This window comes from Lutjanus erythropterus, chromosome 17 (genome assembly GCF_056507025.1).
Source record: "Lutjanus erythropterus isolate fLutEry1 chromosome 17, fLutEry1.hap2, whole genome shotgun sequence".
Classification (NCBI taxonomy): Eukaryota; Metazoa; Chordata; class Actinopteri; order Lutjaniformes; family Lutjanidae; genus Lutjanus; species Lutjanus erythropterus.
This window is the reverse complement of record NC_139333.1, coordinates 8798387-8816413: the sequence shown is the minus strand read 5'-3', so window position 1 is coordinate 8816413 and position 18027 is coordinate 8798387. Positions and strand designations below refer to the sequence as shown.

The following is an 18027-nucleotide window of genomic DNA, read 5'->3' as shown; positions in this document are numbered from 1 at the left end:
TTATAAATCAAAATTTGCCTCAGGGGGCTTTACAACCTATACAGTGTGCGACAGCTCCTGTCCTATAGAGTCAGGAAGGTAAGGAAGAACTATCCCCCAAAAAAAAACCTTTAAACAGGGAAGAAAAAATGGAAGAAATCTCAGGGAGAGCCACAGAGGAGGAATCCCCCTCCCAGCATGGACAGGCGTGCAATAGATGTCACAGATATAGATATAGATATAGATATAGCCAACTTGCCCTTAATACCCCTTCACAAATGGCAGGATTGTTTTTGCTCTACAACTCTGATGCACCTCCATCACTCCTGACTTGACATCATCCTTGTGTGGTGCGTTGCAACTGACACAAAAGACAATTTGAAATCTGACAGGAGCGGCCAGACTAAGATGCATCTGCAGAAATCAGATTGGAATCTCATTTCAAACCACTTCTAAATGTGGCTCGGGTACAATTTCATGTTTTTGTTTTTTTTTGTTTTTTTGCTGTCCAGTCTTTGTAAAAATCAACGTGGATGCAATCTGGATATGCCCAAGAAATGGATTTAGGCTGGTAGTTTGTACAAGGCAAAGAGAAAGCAACGGTGTTGGATTCAGCCTTGCTAAGCACTTTAAAAGATATGTTTCCATATCCTGTACACTGTAAAAACTGTTAAAAAATAAATGAAAAAATAAAAAAGCTGAGACAACTCAAAATTTTAGGCAACTTATGGCAATAGATTTTTGTGCCCAACTCAAAGTCCTAAGTTTTGAAATAAACTATAATCTTTAAATGAGATTATTTACTTTTCTTCCTCAGATAAACTTGAGTCTTTGCGTTTTAGAAACTCAACAAAAAAAAGAACAAAACAATGTATTTCAAAAACTGGTCACAGTCCACTGTGAGCTGTATTTGTTATTTTTTGTGGGGCTGAAATTCAAATCGTTTCATTCGAAAATATTAAAATATTAACTATTATCTCAATAAAAAATAAGTAGTTGGTAAAAACATTTTCAAAACTTAAGAATTTGAGTTGGGTTCAAAATGCAAAAACTGTAGTAATTGTAGTAGGTTGCCTTTAAATATAATATTTTCTCAACTTTTTCATTTTTACAGTGTGGTTGCTATGAAGTAGCTTCACAAGGATCAGAGACTTCAAGAAGCAGAATTTAAGTGTGAGCCACTAGTATTCAGCGAGTTACAGCTCACGGCTCACCGTTAAACATAATCTTGTTGTTTCACATTCACATTAAATAACGACAGACAACTAATTTGTGAGCTTTAGGTCGGTGTGTTTTTGAACTCCAGGCAGAGCTAGCAGTGTCCGCCAGCTTCCAGTCTTTATGCCAAGCTAGGCTAATCACCTCCTGGCCCCAGCTCAATATTTAATACATAAGAGTGGTATTGATCTCCTCATCTAACTCTTAGCAAGACACCAAAGAAGAGTATTTCTCACACTGTATATTTCTAACTCTCTGGGTTAAATTTTCTTCTGATTTCTACGACAGTATGTTAGATTAAATATTTTTATTATATTTTTGGAGCGTATGTTTCAAGTGATAAGTAGATGATATGCACTGTAAAGTATTTCTGAATAGTTTCTGTCTGCTGAGATATAAAAGCTTTATTACACGAACAGGGAAGTACGTGCACTTGTTAGTAATCATCTCTTCAATGATGCTTTGCACATTGGACCTTGCATGAGAGATAACAGGGCTTATCAACAGTCTGTTGGAAAAATAACCAGAAAATCCAACTATTGGCAGATGTTTTAACTCAAGGTGCGTGACGGAGTGAACGAGCGTCATGTGTGAAATAGAGGAGAGCAGAAATGTTTACCACCACGCTGAGCATAAAATGACTGCATTGCTTTCTCCTCTAATACTCCGTCCTGCTATCTCTGTTCGCTTTTGTTTAATGAAGGAGACATTCCTCTTGTCTCTGCTGGGGAGTAATTACTCATCTATTTTGCATCAGCTAAAGCCTGCATGCCCACAGAGCCCACATCATAAGACACTCCCTGATGACTCTTGGTGATGGGGACAATATCTTTACTGTCACACACACACACATACTGTACATACACATGTTTCTGCACACTGATTACACAATAGACGCATGAACACATATGTTGCCTTCAAATGGGGTCGTGTTAACAGTGTTGATGAGATGAGTCCACCATGAATGACCTCCTCTTGAGGTATTCATGACCTCCAAAGTGGAAACTTCAGAGTTCACGAGTCATAACACATGGCAGAGACAATATAAGTAACTATATATTATAATTGTAGCTTTTCTTTGTAATGAATACTTCTTTAGTCCCACCTGTTTTTGCTTCATGAATATACCACCTCCACTGATCAAATATTCATACAAAGAGTCATAATCATGTGCAGTTTGAGGTGTCCTTTTGAAAGTTTTAGAAATGTCTCTTTTATAATGGTGGTTTCGTTGGAAATTGGGCTGTAGGAGAATTTTTCGCTGCAGTACCGCAACTGGCCACTGGAAAAAATCTGAAGTAAGGCTGAGTGGCAATGACCTGTCTAGGTTCTACGACATTGCTTAACTTAGAGGAACAATACGTAATGATTGCACGTGCAAAAATGAGTACAGCAGTCCAAACAGCAGGTTGGAGCCATGGCCTGTATATTAAATAGGTTGAAATCCTTTTAAATATGTGATCTATGGTTGAAGTAAGTTGTTTCTCCCTGTCCCCTCCTTCCCAGAAATGAGGAAGCTCATGTAGGCTGCAGGAGCCCTGCAGGAGCCCTGCAGGAGCCCTGCAGGAGCACAGGATGAGTGCAAAATTGTAAATTGACAATAAAAAGCAAAGATGAGTCCTCCACCATTCTTTCAGCTGTCTGTCAATGTAAAGTTAAGCCTGTTATCCTGAAAACAAAAGTCCACTGCTCTCAAAACACACACTCTGGACTTTGAGTTAAGTGACTGCCTGCCCCAAGATTATTAATGATTTTTTATGAATTAAAAATAAGCAACTCACTCAGCAAATATTCTGCATTAATTTGAACACTTGCGTACAAAAAGTTATTACGGCCCACAATAGAAATTTCAAAAGAGAACAATGACGTTGGAACTTTTCTGTCAGAGTAGCAAGTATTTCAACTTAGTATTTTTCTTTGATCTCTCATAATATATCATGGTCAGTTTTTGATTTATTAAAGTAAATATATTACAGATTTCTCCTTTAAGATGTGGTATACTGTAAGTCCTTTAACAGGTCACCCACCAACATCTTTTAACCATCTTCAGAATTTGTTTTTCTTTTAATATAGACAAGCAAGTCCATAGCATATCTAAGTAGGCTACAGGAAACAGGAAAGGAGAAAGTGGCTTCTAGACAGTTTTGGCATCCAGGTTGCCATTGCCTAACCACTTGAACGCCAAGCACAGCAACCACTCCTTGTGGTCATAAGCACAAGCTCATGAGTTTCATTTGAAGGCAGCAACACAACACATGCATACTGTGACACACACAACATAGGACCAAGCCTTTAGGGACTCTTGATAAATTGACATTGAGCTGACGTCAGCCAGCTCAACCTTGCCGTCTGTCCACACGCAAACACACTCTAAGCACGGCTGAGTTTTGAATTCATCAAAGTCAACAGGACATGCTGGCCAGAGGCACTCACAGTGGAGCATACTAGCGTAGCGGCACATGGTTGTGCAGCCTCTGCAATCAGGATATTGATTCCCCCCGAAGACCAGCGTCACACGTCAGTGGAGCGTGAAACATGCTGCATGATCCAGATGAACATGGATTGGATTTAATATCTAAACATACGAGGAAAGCTCCACAGATACCACATCAATCACAGGCTAAGGTCTCCAAGGTTCCCTGACGACGACAAGCTGACTATTTACCAAAATGGAAATGTGTGTGTGTATATTGTCACCATGGTTCACTGGCTATACGTCCACGTGGAGATTAGGGAAGCCTACCACACACGCGCGCCTGCCTCAGAGCGAACAGACACCAGTGACCTGTGCTTAACGGCTCACTGCTCACACAATCCCTAATTTCTACCCTCCACTGCTTCGCCTCCTTGTGAGAAGACTTAGAGAATATTTTAAATCCACTGGCACGTTTTCTGCAACTTTTGGAATATCTCAAAAAGAATAATGAGACTTCCACATTATGTGAAAACAAAACTAAAAAGTTAATTACGTTATATCATCCGGCCTAATCCTAGTTCAGACAAGCCTCACGAAATTGGCTTTCATTCGGCGTGACAGTCATAAAAGTGTGAAATAGGCCAACAAACGACAGCAGAGAACTTGTGGTGAGTCAATCCAGTCTAAATCTCTTCGAAACAGTGAGTGAATGAATGAATGCAAAATACCGTTGAAGCAAAATTGAGTGATGAATCAGATAATGTCAGGGATGGGATTACGCATCATTCTTTACCAAATTGAAAACCCCTAATCAGTTTATTATAACTCAAGAGCAGTTCAAAAGGGACAGCTCTCAATTCAGGTTTTGCATGGGTTGCTGTTGCTCTTTGTGTTCATTGCTGCGGTGGTTGCATCTCTCAGAGATCATTTGTCAATGAAACAGTGTTGGCAGCACTGTAAAGCCTTTGTCTTTTGATTTTGTGTAGGTGGCAGGTAACACTGCTCATGCTTCTATATTTATTCCAAACAAACCAGTTGCTGCAGCCAGAAATGGAAAAGCTTTCACTTCCTGTGCACCAGACGAACCCTGGAAAGACTCACCAGACACTCACTGTTTAGAACAGCAACTGTAAAAGCTTCAAATCATAAACTGTGGGTGCTGGAATAATTACTGGTGGCAACATGTAAATGAATTCACAGTTATCCAGATGTTGCACATTATAGGGTTTTCCCACAGGTGTTATGGTAACATCTGGGGGGCAGCAGTAGTTTGATGGAAAGCCAGTTCACCCCCTGAGTACTGTCAAGGTGCCCTTGAGCAAGGCACCAAACCTCCAGCCACTCAGGGTACCTGATTCTGGGCAGCATCCATCACTCTACCACCTCTCCCATATACATGTGTATACAGGCTTACACGTGTGTGTAAAATAAGCACTAATGGGATGGCAAAAAAATCAAACTTCCTCCAAGGGGGATTAATAAAGTATCTTCTACTTCTTCTTCTTCTTCTTCTTCTTCTTCATTAACATTGGCTCCTTTCTAAACAATTCCCAGTAAGCCATGACAGTGTGACAGTGAGCAAGCATGAACAAAACCAGGACCCTTAAACTAAAGCCACTAATTGGAACTCAGCCATCATTAATCTTAATATTTATACCTGTGCCTCTTCTACTGTGACATGTCAAAATGTATGACTATTAACTTGGCTGTCTTCAAATGTTATCACATTTACCATGTTCACAAGATGAATTCCTATGAACACCCCCCACTCGTGGTATTACCGACCTGAAAGCTATTAGTTTTCAAGCTGTGACATGTTTGCTGACATTTTCAGAAATGGTGGAGGTCATGTAAGTGTGGTTTCGGTGGATGGTAAGTTAATCTATGTGTTGTAATTTAAGTCGTTTCTTCATAATATGTCTGTCGAAAATGTTAATATTCCCAGCAGCCTCCTCTTTTCATTATGGCTTTGCATTTCCTGCAATACATTACCCACTTGCTAAATTGTTAGCCTTGATGGTAGCTGACAGTTTTGGCGTATATGTTGTTGTAAATGTCTAACATTATTCATTAGCTAGTTAGCTAACTTGTTTGGTAAGCTAAAAGCACCTATTAGTACACAAGTTTATAAAATAGTTATTAAGTTCATAGTAAAACCTTATGGAAACTCTTCTGGGCACTTAGCTGCTATATCTATGACTTTTTCATAGCTAAGTAGCTAACTTGTTTTGTAGCACTACTAGAAGTTAAACAAGCTGAGTCTGGTGCAGATTTGCAAGATTTCCCCAATATTAGCAGACATTTTATATTATACAGAGCAAAGGCAGGAACCCAAACACTTTCAAGGGAGGCACAGCTAATAGAAGTGAAAAAGTGTGGTTAGAACAGTCTAAATATTAAGCTGTCTTGGCTCAATTGTTGAGTGTCTATGGGATTAAATAGTCTTGACTGATGATTTCCAGGAACTGACTGAAACCAAGCTTTGTCTGATGGGGGGTTAGCATGTCAGACCTCTCATATAGAGTCATTAGAGTCAAACTTAATGTAAAAATATTGATTAATCTGAGTTGAACTTTACTTCTCACGTCAAGTGTAGCATGGGGAGCTCCAGCACATTGCGGCAGTAGTGAATCAGAAAACACTCACATGGGTCATTTTGGATGGCACTTAGCATTATTTCGGGCAATTTTTTGAATGAGTACGTGTTGGGCCACCACACTTAATGGTGGCGCATGTACCTGAAGGCTAAACTCTCTCTATGCTAAATTTAGGGCTGTGTCTGAAATTACTCCTAATTTGCTAGTTCATTATTAATACCACTGAATTCTTACTGTATAATGTATGCTCTATATTTTATAGCCCCAGAAGGTACCACCATAAAACAAGAAAAATTAGTGTCCATAGCATGGACAGTCACGTGGGTTTTAAATATAAATCCCACAATGCAGCACTTTGCCTTTGGTTCAGAAATTACCTTTATGATGATGGAAAGCAATAAACCCAAACTAGGCTTAAAAATATTCCCTTAGTAACCTACTGGTGAAGTCATAACAATATATCTGTTTTTCTTCAGTCAGTGAAAAGCACTAACAGCAGGCTACCACTGTCCACTCCAGCTTCTCATCAGCTTTTGCTTGTAGATGCACATATTCAATTTTCATTAATCTTCTAATTCAAGCAAACTTTAAAATTTCCCCACTTTTTCTGCCAACAAAGAAAAAGAAATTATCCACTTAAGTCTTTCGCCTTCTGCCATCCTTATCTTTCTCTCACTCTTGTCTCCCTGTAGTAACAGCTGGACAGGATTCCTGCTCTATGTGAGCCACTGGCATTCCTCCTCCTCCTCCTCCTCCCCGTCTACCGTCTCTCTCATCTTTATCTTCCTCTTATCTTCTTCTCCCACTGTCTCCGTCTCTCTCCCAGAGAAGGCGTATCACTCCCCAGTTACTGTGATTATGTCTCCCGCAGTATCTCAATGTGTGCACGGCTGCAGTGTGAGTGTGTGTGCGGTCGCTGGTACATTGGTGTGCATGCGTGCCAGTGTGTATACAATATGTGTCATTTTTCATGTCCTTGCTTACAATAACTTTTGAGTGTATTTGTGTGTGTGTGTCTGACTATAGGCTTCTGTGTGCCTATTTTACACACACAATTACACTATATGGACACACATAAAACATTCAGACAGCTTTGTTTCCTCTCTCCGTGTGTATTCAGTCTTGCGCAGATCTCAGCCTAAACAGTGACACCACACACCAGCTTTACAGCCCTGTGAGTGTGTGTGTGTGTGTGTGTGTATGTGTGTGTGTGAACGCCCATGTTGCTTCTCACATTGCCTGAGAACAAGTGTAAACACACGTGTCCACCAGGCACACACAGACATCAGGCAACCACAGCGAGCTCTATTGCGTGTTATCAATGCGTCAGGCGAGTGCCAACATTACACGCCCTCTCATCACCTCCTGAGCGGAGCCTTTATGTTCTAAGTGCACTTAATCACTAATGCTGAGTGCACTTAAAGCACTCCCTAATGACTTGACGTGGCTCACTACAAATCCGTAAGTGTCACAGCAGTTATTAGATACGGTATGGCGCTCAAGTGTGAAGTGATGAACAAGCAAGACCTGCAGAAACATTCCTACACATGATGCAAATATTGCTTTGCGCTTCTACGCATGAGCACGGGTGGCTGGGGTTAAATAATACACATGAGGAACTCGCAGGTAGGAGGTCAGTCTTAACCCCGTGGTCCCAGAAGAACTACTTTTCGAGGAACTAAAAGGTTCATTCACTTCATTATTGTCTGCATTTCCATCACGGTCCACAAACCTATAAAAATTAGGCAAATTAAGCCACGTCATAGTACCTGGAACTTTTGGCCCAAGGAACTAAAAGGATCTTTCAGCCTGTTGTTGTCTGCATTTCCATCATGGTCTAAAGACCCAAGGAGATCAGGCAAAATAAGCAGCATTTCCAGTATCGGGAGGTTTTAGTTCCAGGAGAACTAATTTTCAAAGAACTAAAAGGTTCCTTCAGTCCATTTTTGCGTACAGCTATATAGCCATGATGCAGCATGAACTACAAGCGAGTACCCAACCAATCAATAATATTCACCCCTAAATTTCTTGTACTTTTAGAAAGCACTACTCCCCAAACAGGAACTTTTTGGCGAGTAAAATAATGTCCCCAAAACTTAACATAGACCTTGGTCCCTACGACGGAAACACACTGAGTTCCTCCAAAGGTTCCTAGTCCCAGTGGAAAAATCCTATGGTGGAAATTCTGTGTTTTGCTCCTGACCTATGAAAAAGCGATTTGTGAAGCTGTTTTTATGCATTGTTTTTGCAGGTGAACAGAGATGTTAAGTGCCACAAGCCCCACCCCCAAAGTTCCTGTACTTTTAGAAAGCATTACTCCACAAGCAGGGACTTTTTGGTGGGTAAAATAATGTCCTTGGAACTTAATGTAGACCTTGGTTCCTGTGGTTGAAAGATGCTAAGTCCCTGCAAGGTTCCTAGTCCCTGGGAAAAGTTCTTGCAGTGGAAATGTGGCTTTACAAGAAGGAGGGAGTCTATCCCCTCAAAGTGCCCTTCAGCAAGACCCTGAAAGCCTATTATCTTCTTGGTGTCTGTGCTGCAGCTAACCCTGACCTCTGATCTCCACAGATGGATTCATTTCCCAGTCAATAAAGAATAATGTCATGGCATTTCAGCATTTGTTTGTTATGGACTTTTTGTCAATTAACTGATGAGTGAATTGTCAGAAGAACAGTCAGCTGTTTTGATAATCAACTAATCATTTGAGTCATTCTCAAGTTCCAGCTTCCAAATTTCACAGATTTGCTGTTTTTCTTTTCCCTATTCTAAAGTAAACTGAATATCAATATTAATCTTTTAATTTATTCTGATACCAATTTGTGATAAGCAACCCGTAACCAGTGGCTTTTTCAGTTATTGAGTAATTTGCTAATGCTTAATAGATCAGTCACAAGAGAAAAAAAGGTTACTAGGTTGTGAAGACTCCTTTTGGCTGGTGTTTTTTTCCTTTCTTTTTGGTACTAATGTCATCATAAATCTTGGTAATACATTCATATATATTTAATAAGTTGTTAATAAATGGATTTTGGGCCAAATCTTTTACTGCCCAGATCCAGGAGTTAGGTGGTCAATTTGTCACAACATGGCAACTAAAAGGTTTGTTATTAATGATTTATAGCTGTTCTGTAAAGTATTAGACAATTGACTTATTAACAATTCATGAAGCAGTTAATTACAACTCATTTACCTATTATAAATTGGAACCCGTTTGGCTGGAGACCTCTGCAAATCCCAGAGATCAATCAATCAAGTTTGTGTTTCCATTCAGGTCAAGTATAAACCCATCATGATGTCACTCGTTGGTTTGTGGTGGTCTTGGTTTTTTGGAGGCAAAATTGACTGTATCTATTAAAGTGTGATGTTGAGGAGGACATGCGTTAACTGGATATGTGTAAGAATCCAAGGACATGCTGTAGTAACGTCTTCACTTCTTCAAGTAGCCTCACCCTTATCATCTATTTTACTCGAAATGGGACCATGATTTACAAAATGAAAATCTCACTGTTTTGAAGAAGACCTGAAACTAGTGGCTGAGACCATAATTTTTTTTTGTCTGGAAAGCCTATGAAAGGGATATGATCGTACCAGAGCCGACATTGTAAAGGTACAATGCTAGCTTTAATATTAGCCTGTCCTGCTCAGCTTACTTCGGGGCAAACTGTCATTTTTCCAGCAGCTGGGAAATAACAGACAAAAGACTTTTCTTGGTCTTGAGAAGCTGCAGCATTTATTAACTGACACACTGTAACAGCTACTGTACATTCACTGCCAGACTAACAACTACCTGCTCTGCACCACTCCGCTAGCAGCACCGTCCAGCAGCACCATACGTCACAGCTCTGCTGGCCATGAGAAACAATGCAGGTGTATAGAACTTCTGCATTGTCTTCACTTTTCAGACCCAGAAGCTCCAGCCACTTCCTCTTCTACTGTCCATGGTTCAGTGCTGTTTTCTTTGTTTGTTTGCCTCTTGTGGCTTTCACAGCTAAAGCTAGCCACAAACTTTGTATTCGTTCTTAAAAGTTCACTCTTGCCAGAAATGTGAGTGCACTACTTTCTCCACAGGAGAGGATTTTCACAGGGAAGACCCAGCTACTGAAGCCAGACTGCAAAAACATTTTCCCCACATTTACCTAAAGGACATCTTAACAGATAGGATCTGAGGTTGTACATATATAAATGTATTTGTCTTCTATTTTTTGGCCCAAAACAGGTGCCATCAATTCTGTGAAAACATTTCCCTGCAACCTCTGCCGAAAATAAATCTCAGCCACTATGTATGCTAATTCCACCTGTCACAAGTCTGAATGCTATTATCACAGGGGTCACACACACACACACACACACACACACACACAGATGTGCTCAGACAGGCAGGCGGACAACCATGCGCACCGGTGAAGGCGTTGCATGCCTCGTGTGGTGAGGACAATAGGGCAGCCTAACTGTAATCTGCCATTCAGTTGAGATCCACTCCTCACAGGTGGAGTGAGATAATATTGTGAGAGCTCAATCACGACCATTCATAGTGGCCGTGCACAAAAACACACGCAGACACAAGATCTGGCATTTCTTCATCACCCAGGCAGATGCCAGGCTGACGTGGAGGTGAACCTGTGTGTGTGTATGTGTGTGTGTGAGGTGTGTGTGATTCAGCACAGGCCTGAAAGCTCCTACAGTTCCATGTAGCAACAGCACTCAACAGAAAAATGTCAGGAGCTCCATCTCAGTGAGGAATTTAAATCTAATCTGCTTTCCCTCCTTCTTTCTCTCGTTCTTCTTCTCCTCTCTGTGTATCTTTCTGTAACCCAGTGTTCCCATTGTATTGCCAATGAATTTATTAGCTTTCCACAGGCATCGTTCTGTACTGTGGCTGCAGGGGGACGAGGGAAGGTTAAGTGTTTGCGGCAGCATTCAGAGTAGAATGTGTTCTACTGAAATCTCTCCTTCAAGGAAGAAAGAGACAATCCTTAGAATTAAAGCTGCTACATTAGAGCCAGAGTTTGACATTTCCTTGAAACTACTCCACTGGCTAAATCATCACTTATCCCTTATTTTTGTCACTCTTATCTGGAATGCTCTCTGATGTGCCGTCTTCTGTATCACATCTGTAGTCTGTCCAGGTTTGTTTAGTAACTAGCATTAAATGCTATAAGAGGGATATACCAGATTAAACCAAAACAGTCATAGTATTTGCTGTTTGGTATTAGACATATTAATTTAAAGATACAGATACAGTCTAGTATAGTGGTTTTCACCATGGGGGTCAGGACCCCCAGCGGAGTCATGAGGCAATTTGTTATGGTCATCAGATGGTTTTCAAGAAATGTGATAGCAGCCTCTAATGGTTTAAAGTATAAACCAGTACAAAACTGACAATTGCCATCATAAACCACCATGTTATGAACAGAGACAAACACTATATATAAAACAGCAACCTTAACAAACTACTTAGTCCAGCAGAGTAAGCATGATGGGAAATGAGCTGTATTTCTAGTAGAGCAGTAGTTCCGATTGGACGCACACACACAAAAACTCTCATTTTGGTGCTTTTGAGGCACAGTTTTGTGCCTAACCAAGCAGCCATAGCCAACTTTGCTAGCTATCGCATGGAATGAGTACTATGGAGTGAAGGCTTCCCAGAAAAGTATTCAAGTTCAGAATTCTGGTTCAACAGGAGACTGGACAGGAAATGGAACTGTGTCTCAAGGTGGGTCACCGTGAGAGTCCAACAGCAGCAGCATCAACTGAGAGACACAAAGCACCGGCGTTTCCAACAGAAATGTCAGGGTTACGAACACCAAAGGTTGACTGGTCTAGCAGATCACTGGTATTGGCAATCATATTGGCTGCAAAAGATATGACTGAGGTAGTTTTGCCACTACATAGCTAACTGTAACTATAAAATGTTAAATTTGCACATATCTTGACCAAAATTCATTAATAACCATCTTGAACAGATCTTTATCAAAAACGTTTATGTTGCTGTTTAGATTAAAAATCTAGTTTACAATATATGGTTACCTGTCAAATATTGAGATCTACATCTGCACAGGTACACGGCCCTGCTAACGCTTCTATGAGGCTGTCTTTAGGCACAGTGGTTCTTCAAGCTAATGCTCAGCTAACATGCTCGCAATGAGAATGTTAACAGGCAGAAGGTATAATGTTTACCATGGTCAAGTTCTTAGTGTAATGTGTTAGCAAGCTAACATTTATTAATCAGCACTTGTGGGGCTGATGGGAATGTCAATGTGTAAGATTTAGGGGGATCTTTTGGCAGAATATGGCAGAAATGGATATGAGCTGTTTATAGTCTGCAGATGATGTAGGTCCTCATCCCGGAGGCCGCCATGTTGAAACACCATGTGTCTGCAGTAGACCAAAACTGCCAAACCAAACACTACAGAAAGCCTGTTGCACACTTGGAAGGGGAGGGTGATGTGAAGGTATTCAGCTGGTTACAATCCACACATTTACCGTTAGGTGGCACTAACTCCTACACACTGGTCTTGTAGGTATTTGGTCATAAACCAAAGTTAATAGATTTAAATTCTGGTTTATTTCCGGTAAATTCTGCTAGAGAAAATATTTAAGGGACCACCAAAGTCTTTACGAGGAAAAGTCAGATGATCAAGTCACTGGAATTTATCGATGGTGGACCACAAATGTGTGTCCATGATTTCATAGTAATGCATTCATTAAAATGATCGATAATGCCATCCTTAGAGCCACTGATGTCTAAAAACAGATTGTTAGTGGGCGACTCTGAAGAACTCAAACTCAGCATCTTTAATAACACAGACAATGCATTGACAATCTAAAGATCAATGGAATATTACTTTTGATATCATCCAAACATGATGTAATGAAGCTGAAAACAAGGGCGAGAGAGAGGCTTTCATGTGTCATTAAAACAAATTGTAAACAGTGCCTCGGGGCAACCTTTCAACATTGCTGACACATAAAGTGTGGGTCATCTTTCTCTCTACAGTACCCTGCAGCTACACACTGGCCTGTGACCATTACAGTAGCCATTAGCTGTGTCAGGAGATGAGAGCTCATTTAGCCTGCATCAGAGAGCAAAGCCGTTGCGAGGCCTGGCTGAGCCCCCTCATTAGCACTGATGCTACTGTGGCGTGGCCATGTTAAGAACAGCGCTGATCTGAGAACTCAGGCACTAAAACATGTAGTACATGTAACTGTGGAGTCCTGTTGCATTAATGTTGTGCTAGGGGGTATTTTAGCATTTTCATATTAATGTATCCCCGCATTTCTTGCATATATCAGGACAGCAATGAAGAAACACATCTCATCCTACCCAACTTGGACACTTTAGCTTCTTGCTAAATTGCAAATGTAATTTTAGCATTGAATATAGTAAACATTACACAGAGATTAAAAGAATAAAATTAATTTGTGATATTAGCTCTTGGGTCGACATACAGGAGAAAACTATTTCTGATGCTAACAGAATATCTTATTAAATTTTCCTATTTGTTTGCTGGTTCAGTTATTTTTTCATTTTTACCAGTGATTGACTTACCGCCTAAAGGCGAACTGCGTAATTTCTGACACCAGGGGCCTCTCAATCAAAACAATAACAAAATATACAGTTTTATGACGTTATGAAGTAGTGTGGGATCATGGGAGTTGTCTTCATTGTTAAACACAAAAACATCAAGGAATAATTGTGTGCTAGGTGTAGTTGTTTTTAGACATTTTATTGTGGAGATGTTACATATTTTATATTCTTTAGAGTCATACCAGAAACTTTCAAATCATAAAAAAAACACTTTAGCATATACTGTGTTGACAAGTGGTAAGAAACAAACAAAAAAAAACTCTTAAAGTGTGGAACCTAATTTTACTAAAATAATTTTAAAAAGCTGTTAATGATTTTTTTTTCTTTGGGAAATGCTTTGAAGTTTGTTTTTTGTTTTTTTTCCAGAGGCCTATTGTGAACCCAGAAATATGGAGCACCCCCAAGTTTATATTTCATACATAGGCCAGTGTCAGAAATGTAAAGTACCAAGCTAGAATAATATGACTGTGGACAAATAATGTCCCCAAAAAAGAGAGAAGTTACATTAAATGGAGATGGGAAGTGGAGAAATATTTTGCATGTTAATATAATTTTTTTTAACTAGGGCTGAATGTTCTTTGGGATTACTGAAATCATTAATTAACTATAATTGTTCATATTTTATAAGTTATAATATATTTATTGTAATTATAAAAGACGTATCCACTGCTGAACCACCAGATACCATTTCTGTGCTGTAGAATGATAAAAAAAAATGAACCTTGAACTTTGAAAGTCAAACTGAACTCTTTAAAAAGAGAAAAAGCTCCAAAGTAAGAAGGGACTGAGGCAACAGTGTGTTGCAAGAGTGTGAGAGCGTAAGAGAGAGGACAAGAAAGAGATGTGAGAGTGAGAAAAGCGGAGTCAGTGTGTTCCAGACAGTGAGAGACGGATCAAAGACATGTGAGTGTGTAGGTTACGAGCCTTTACGATCTCCTAACATATCGATGTGGAGAGCGATGGGGAGATTGAAATGGAGGAAGCGAGGAATTAATGAGAATGCGTTTAACCTCTGGGCTGTACACGGAGCAGCGCCTCAGAGAGGAGACTCAGTGAATTAAATCACAGCTCAGATCTCTGAGCCGAGCAGTGGGCTCGGGCTGCCCTGGCAACAGCAGCCTCAAAACCTCCACTCCTCTGTTATTCATGCTTCTTTCTTCATCTCAAACCATCCTATTCTCTGAGTTACCCCTCCATATTCTCCTCTGTCTTGTTAATTCATTTCCTTTAGTTTCCCTCTAATTAGTCCCATTTCATTTCCTTTCCTTTCTTTTTCACATCCTGCCTTTTCCTGTTTCCTTTCCTTCCCTTCCTCTCCTCTCCTTTTGTTTTGTTTCCTTCTCTCCTCTCCTTTCTTGTCCTTTCCTTTCATTTTTTCCTCTCTCCTTCCCTCTCATAACCTTGGCCTCCTCTCCTTCCTCTTCCTTTCTTCATGCTTTCCTTCTTTTCATTTTCCTTGTTTCCTTCTTGTTTTGTTTTCTTTCCTTCCTTCCTTGTCCTTTCCTTGTTCTCCTTTCATTTCCTCTTCTTTCCTGTTCTCTAATAGTAATGATTACATTCCATAAAAGAAAAATATGTGTATGCATCCATTTCTTAGTGAAACTGGAAGCATAAATACATTAAACAAATGCTTCAGATCAGCAAATGTCAGTAAAAAACGGTAAATTAACTTACATTAAATATCAAAGCATATACTCAGAGGAGGGCTCTATTTTTAAAATTATAGATATGTCATTTTGGAATGAAACTGCTCAATTTCACTGAGTCAGTGGACAAGAAAATAAGAGGACTTTGTTCTGATTCAATCTATTTGGAACCACTTTGCTGGCACATTATCCCTTCACTGCACAAGATGAACAGTGCCAGATAACACCGATCTACTCTGCTGCACCTCGGCCTGCTCCATTCCCTCATCCAACGCAGAAATAATGTATTTTCTATTCTCTGCGTTTTACAACATGGACGACGATGCTCCTCCATTAGTGTTTGTTAGGTTAAAGGAGGTCAATAAATTAATGGAAACGCTTTCACATGATGTTGTTTATTTTCCATCCGAGTTAATGCAAACAGAGGGAGCTGCAAAGGCCAGATACGCTGGGAAACATTGTTTCAGGAGATCTCTATCAAAAGGCAGTGGTTTAGAAAATTGTACCTATAACTCAGTGTTCCTGCTCTCTGTCGTCTGTTTGAATAACGCTCGAGCTGTCTCGTAATCTGCCATACATACTGTGGCGGTTTACCGTGCTGTGTGATGTTTGTGTGAAGTTTTCCAGCCACTGCTCCGCTTTGTTGTCCTTTTCTCCGAGTGTCACATTCTTGTCCCTGTAATGTGTGTTTGTGTTTTCCCTTCCTGCTCATCCCACTGGAAGGTCTCTCACTGGGTTGTTCTTGTCTTATTAAATAAAGATCAAGGTATAATAAATGAATGCCTGTTATAAACGTGTCCTCCCATCATGTCCCTGTGTTGTTTCTTATAACAGGACGTGTCAAACATAGTTCCAATCAACAGTTAGATCACTGTTTCCAATAATAAATTCAATGTAATAAACTTCAGGTAACCATAGCAACAGTAATTTTACTTCATGCTGTTTCTTCTCTCTGGTGAAACAGAACAAACCATGCTAACTAAACAGACAGCTAGCAAACATTAAAGGGAAAATCCACCTATTTTACATGTGAAATTCTAATTTACTAACTATATGGAGCACGACTCAGTGAGTCAAGACAGCAGTATCTATGAGCCTGTTTACAGCTGGAAGTAACATGTGTCCTGGACGGCTCTTAGTACGGGTGTAAATGCACCCGAGACGAATTGAGCACACGTTGAGATACGATGGCGCATTTCAGCAGTAGTGCAGTGTACAATACGTCCTGCGCCACACTGGAGGAAGGACCGCCTACTAAACCGACCATTCGATTCCCTGCAAAGCAAATTACATTTCTGGCCTCTTTTATACCTGTTAGGATAAACAGACGATGTTTGTGAACACACTGGTAACCACAAGTAAACTTTGTGTAAGGCTTTCTATGACAAATTTGTTGTGAGTTATTTGGGCTTTCTTGTAAATTTGGCAAACATTACACATTAAGTTATTTCTTGTCTGGTTGTCCACTGTTGAAAACTTTGTGTCCGTTTGTTCCGGTGTGTTGACTACTAAAGTTGGGCCGCTGGTTAAAAACAATGGATTTTAGAGTGAGAAATGAAACAGACTTTTTAATCATTTGTCCCTTCTTGTAAATTCGTCATTCAATGCAACACAGTAAGTTGTTTCAGGAGAGACTCTGTGGTGCGCTGGGATGCTCACTTACTCCCAGCGCACCGCAGACCGAGCTGCTGACAGCACAGGTAAAACATGAGACTCATGTAGGCTGATAATTCGGTGTGGCATTTTCCTGGCACAGGAACATCACCGAATTGCATTATGGGAAATGCAGGATCCAGCATTTTTCAAGCTTGATTCAATACAACGAATCAGACTATGGGTTGGGTTATGCTTGAAAAGAAGTAGGTCTTTCCAACTTGTTGTCTGAACATATAGGATATCAATTTATGGCTGTTCTGAATGGCCACACTCAAATGTGGAGTGAAAAGCCAGCCGCCCCTGAGAGAAAGAGGCTCAGTATTGTTCAAATACGGAGATGACAGTACATATTTTCAGACAGTCTCTCCTGGGAGACATCTATACTGCTGCACTCGCTTGTTCACATGAAAAGTGTCAGAAATAGATTGTGTAAATAATGTATTTTATTGGAAAGAAGGCAGACATCTCTACGGCTGATACCTCTAAAACTTTGCAACTTTGGATTCTGGGGTGAACTCTCCCTTTAAACACAGTGTGAAAAGAAAATACATTCAGTCAATCAAATGTATATATATATAAAGCCAAAAAGCTGTCTTACCTGCAGGATCTTACACCTCTCAGAGTCGCAATCGCTGTCCTCACAGGGATGAAACATGCCCAGTGTCACACAGTTCAGCAGGATCACCAACATGGACGCTCGCTCGAACCAGGTGGAGAGCAGCGGTTAAGGAATATAACAGATATGGAGACTTACAGCAACAAAAAGCAAAACAAATCAAGCATTTCTCGAAGCTTTCTCCAGCGACCTCATTATACCATTCAAATTCATAAACCCCTCTGACAAAGTGATACACGTTTATCTCTTCCAGTCCAATTCACCATCAAAAAACCTCTGCGAGAGGAGAAATGAGCCACAGAGGAGTCTGGGAA

The 18027-nt window shown here is 40.3% G+C and overlaps 1 protein-coding gene across 2 annotated transcripts in view; it reads right to left on the bottom strand.

The window, feature by feature from the left end:
• Positions 1–17801, bottom strand: part of cacna1g (calcium channel, voltage-dependent, T type, alpha 1G subunit) — a 215309-nt gene extending 197508 nt beyond the window's left edge. For both annotated transcript variants that reach the window (XM_084741595.1, XM_084741594.1), the window contains exon 1: positions 17696–17801. In XM_084741595.1, coding sequence (XP_084597721.1) covers positions 17696–17788 — 93 coding nt within the window. In that variant the 5' untranslated portion in view covers positions 17789–17801. The remainder of the gene's footprint in view (positions 1–17695) is intronic.
• Between the last annotated feature and the right edge of the window lie 226 nt (positions 17802–18027).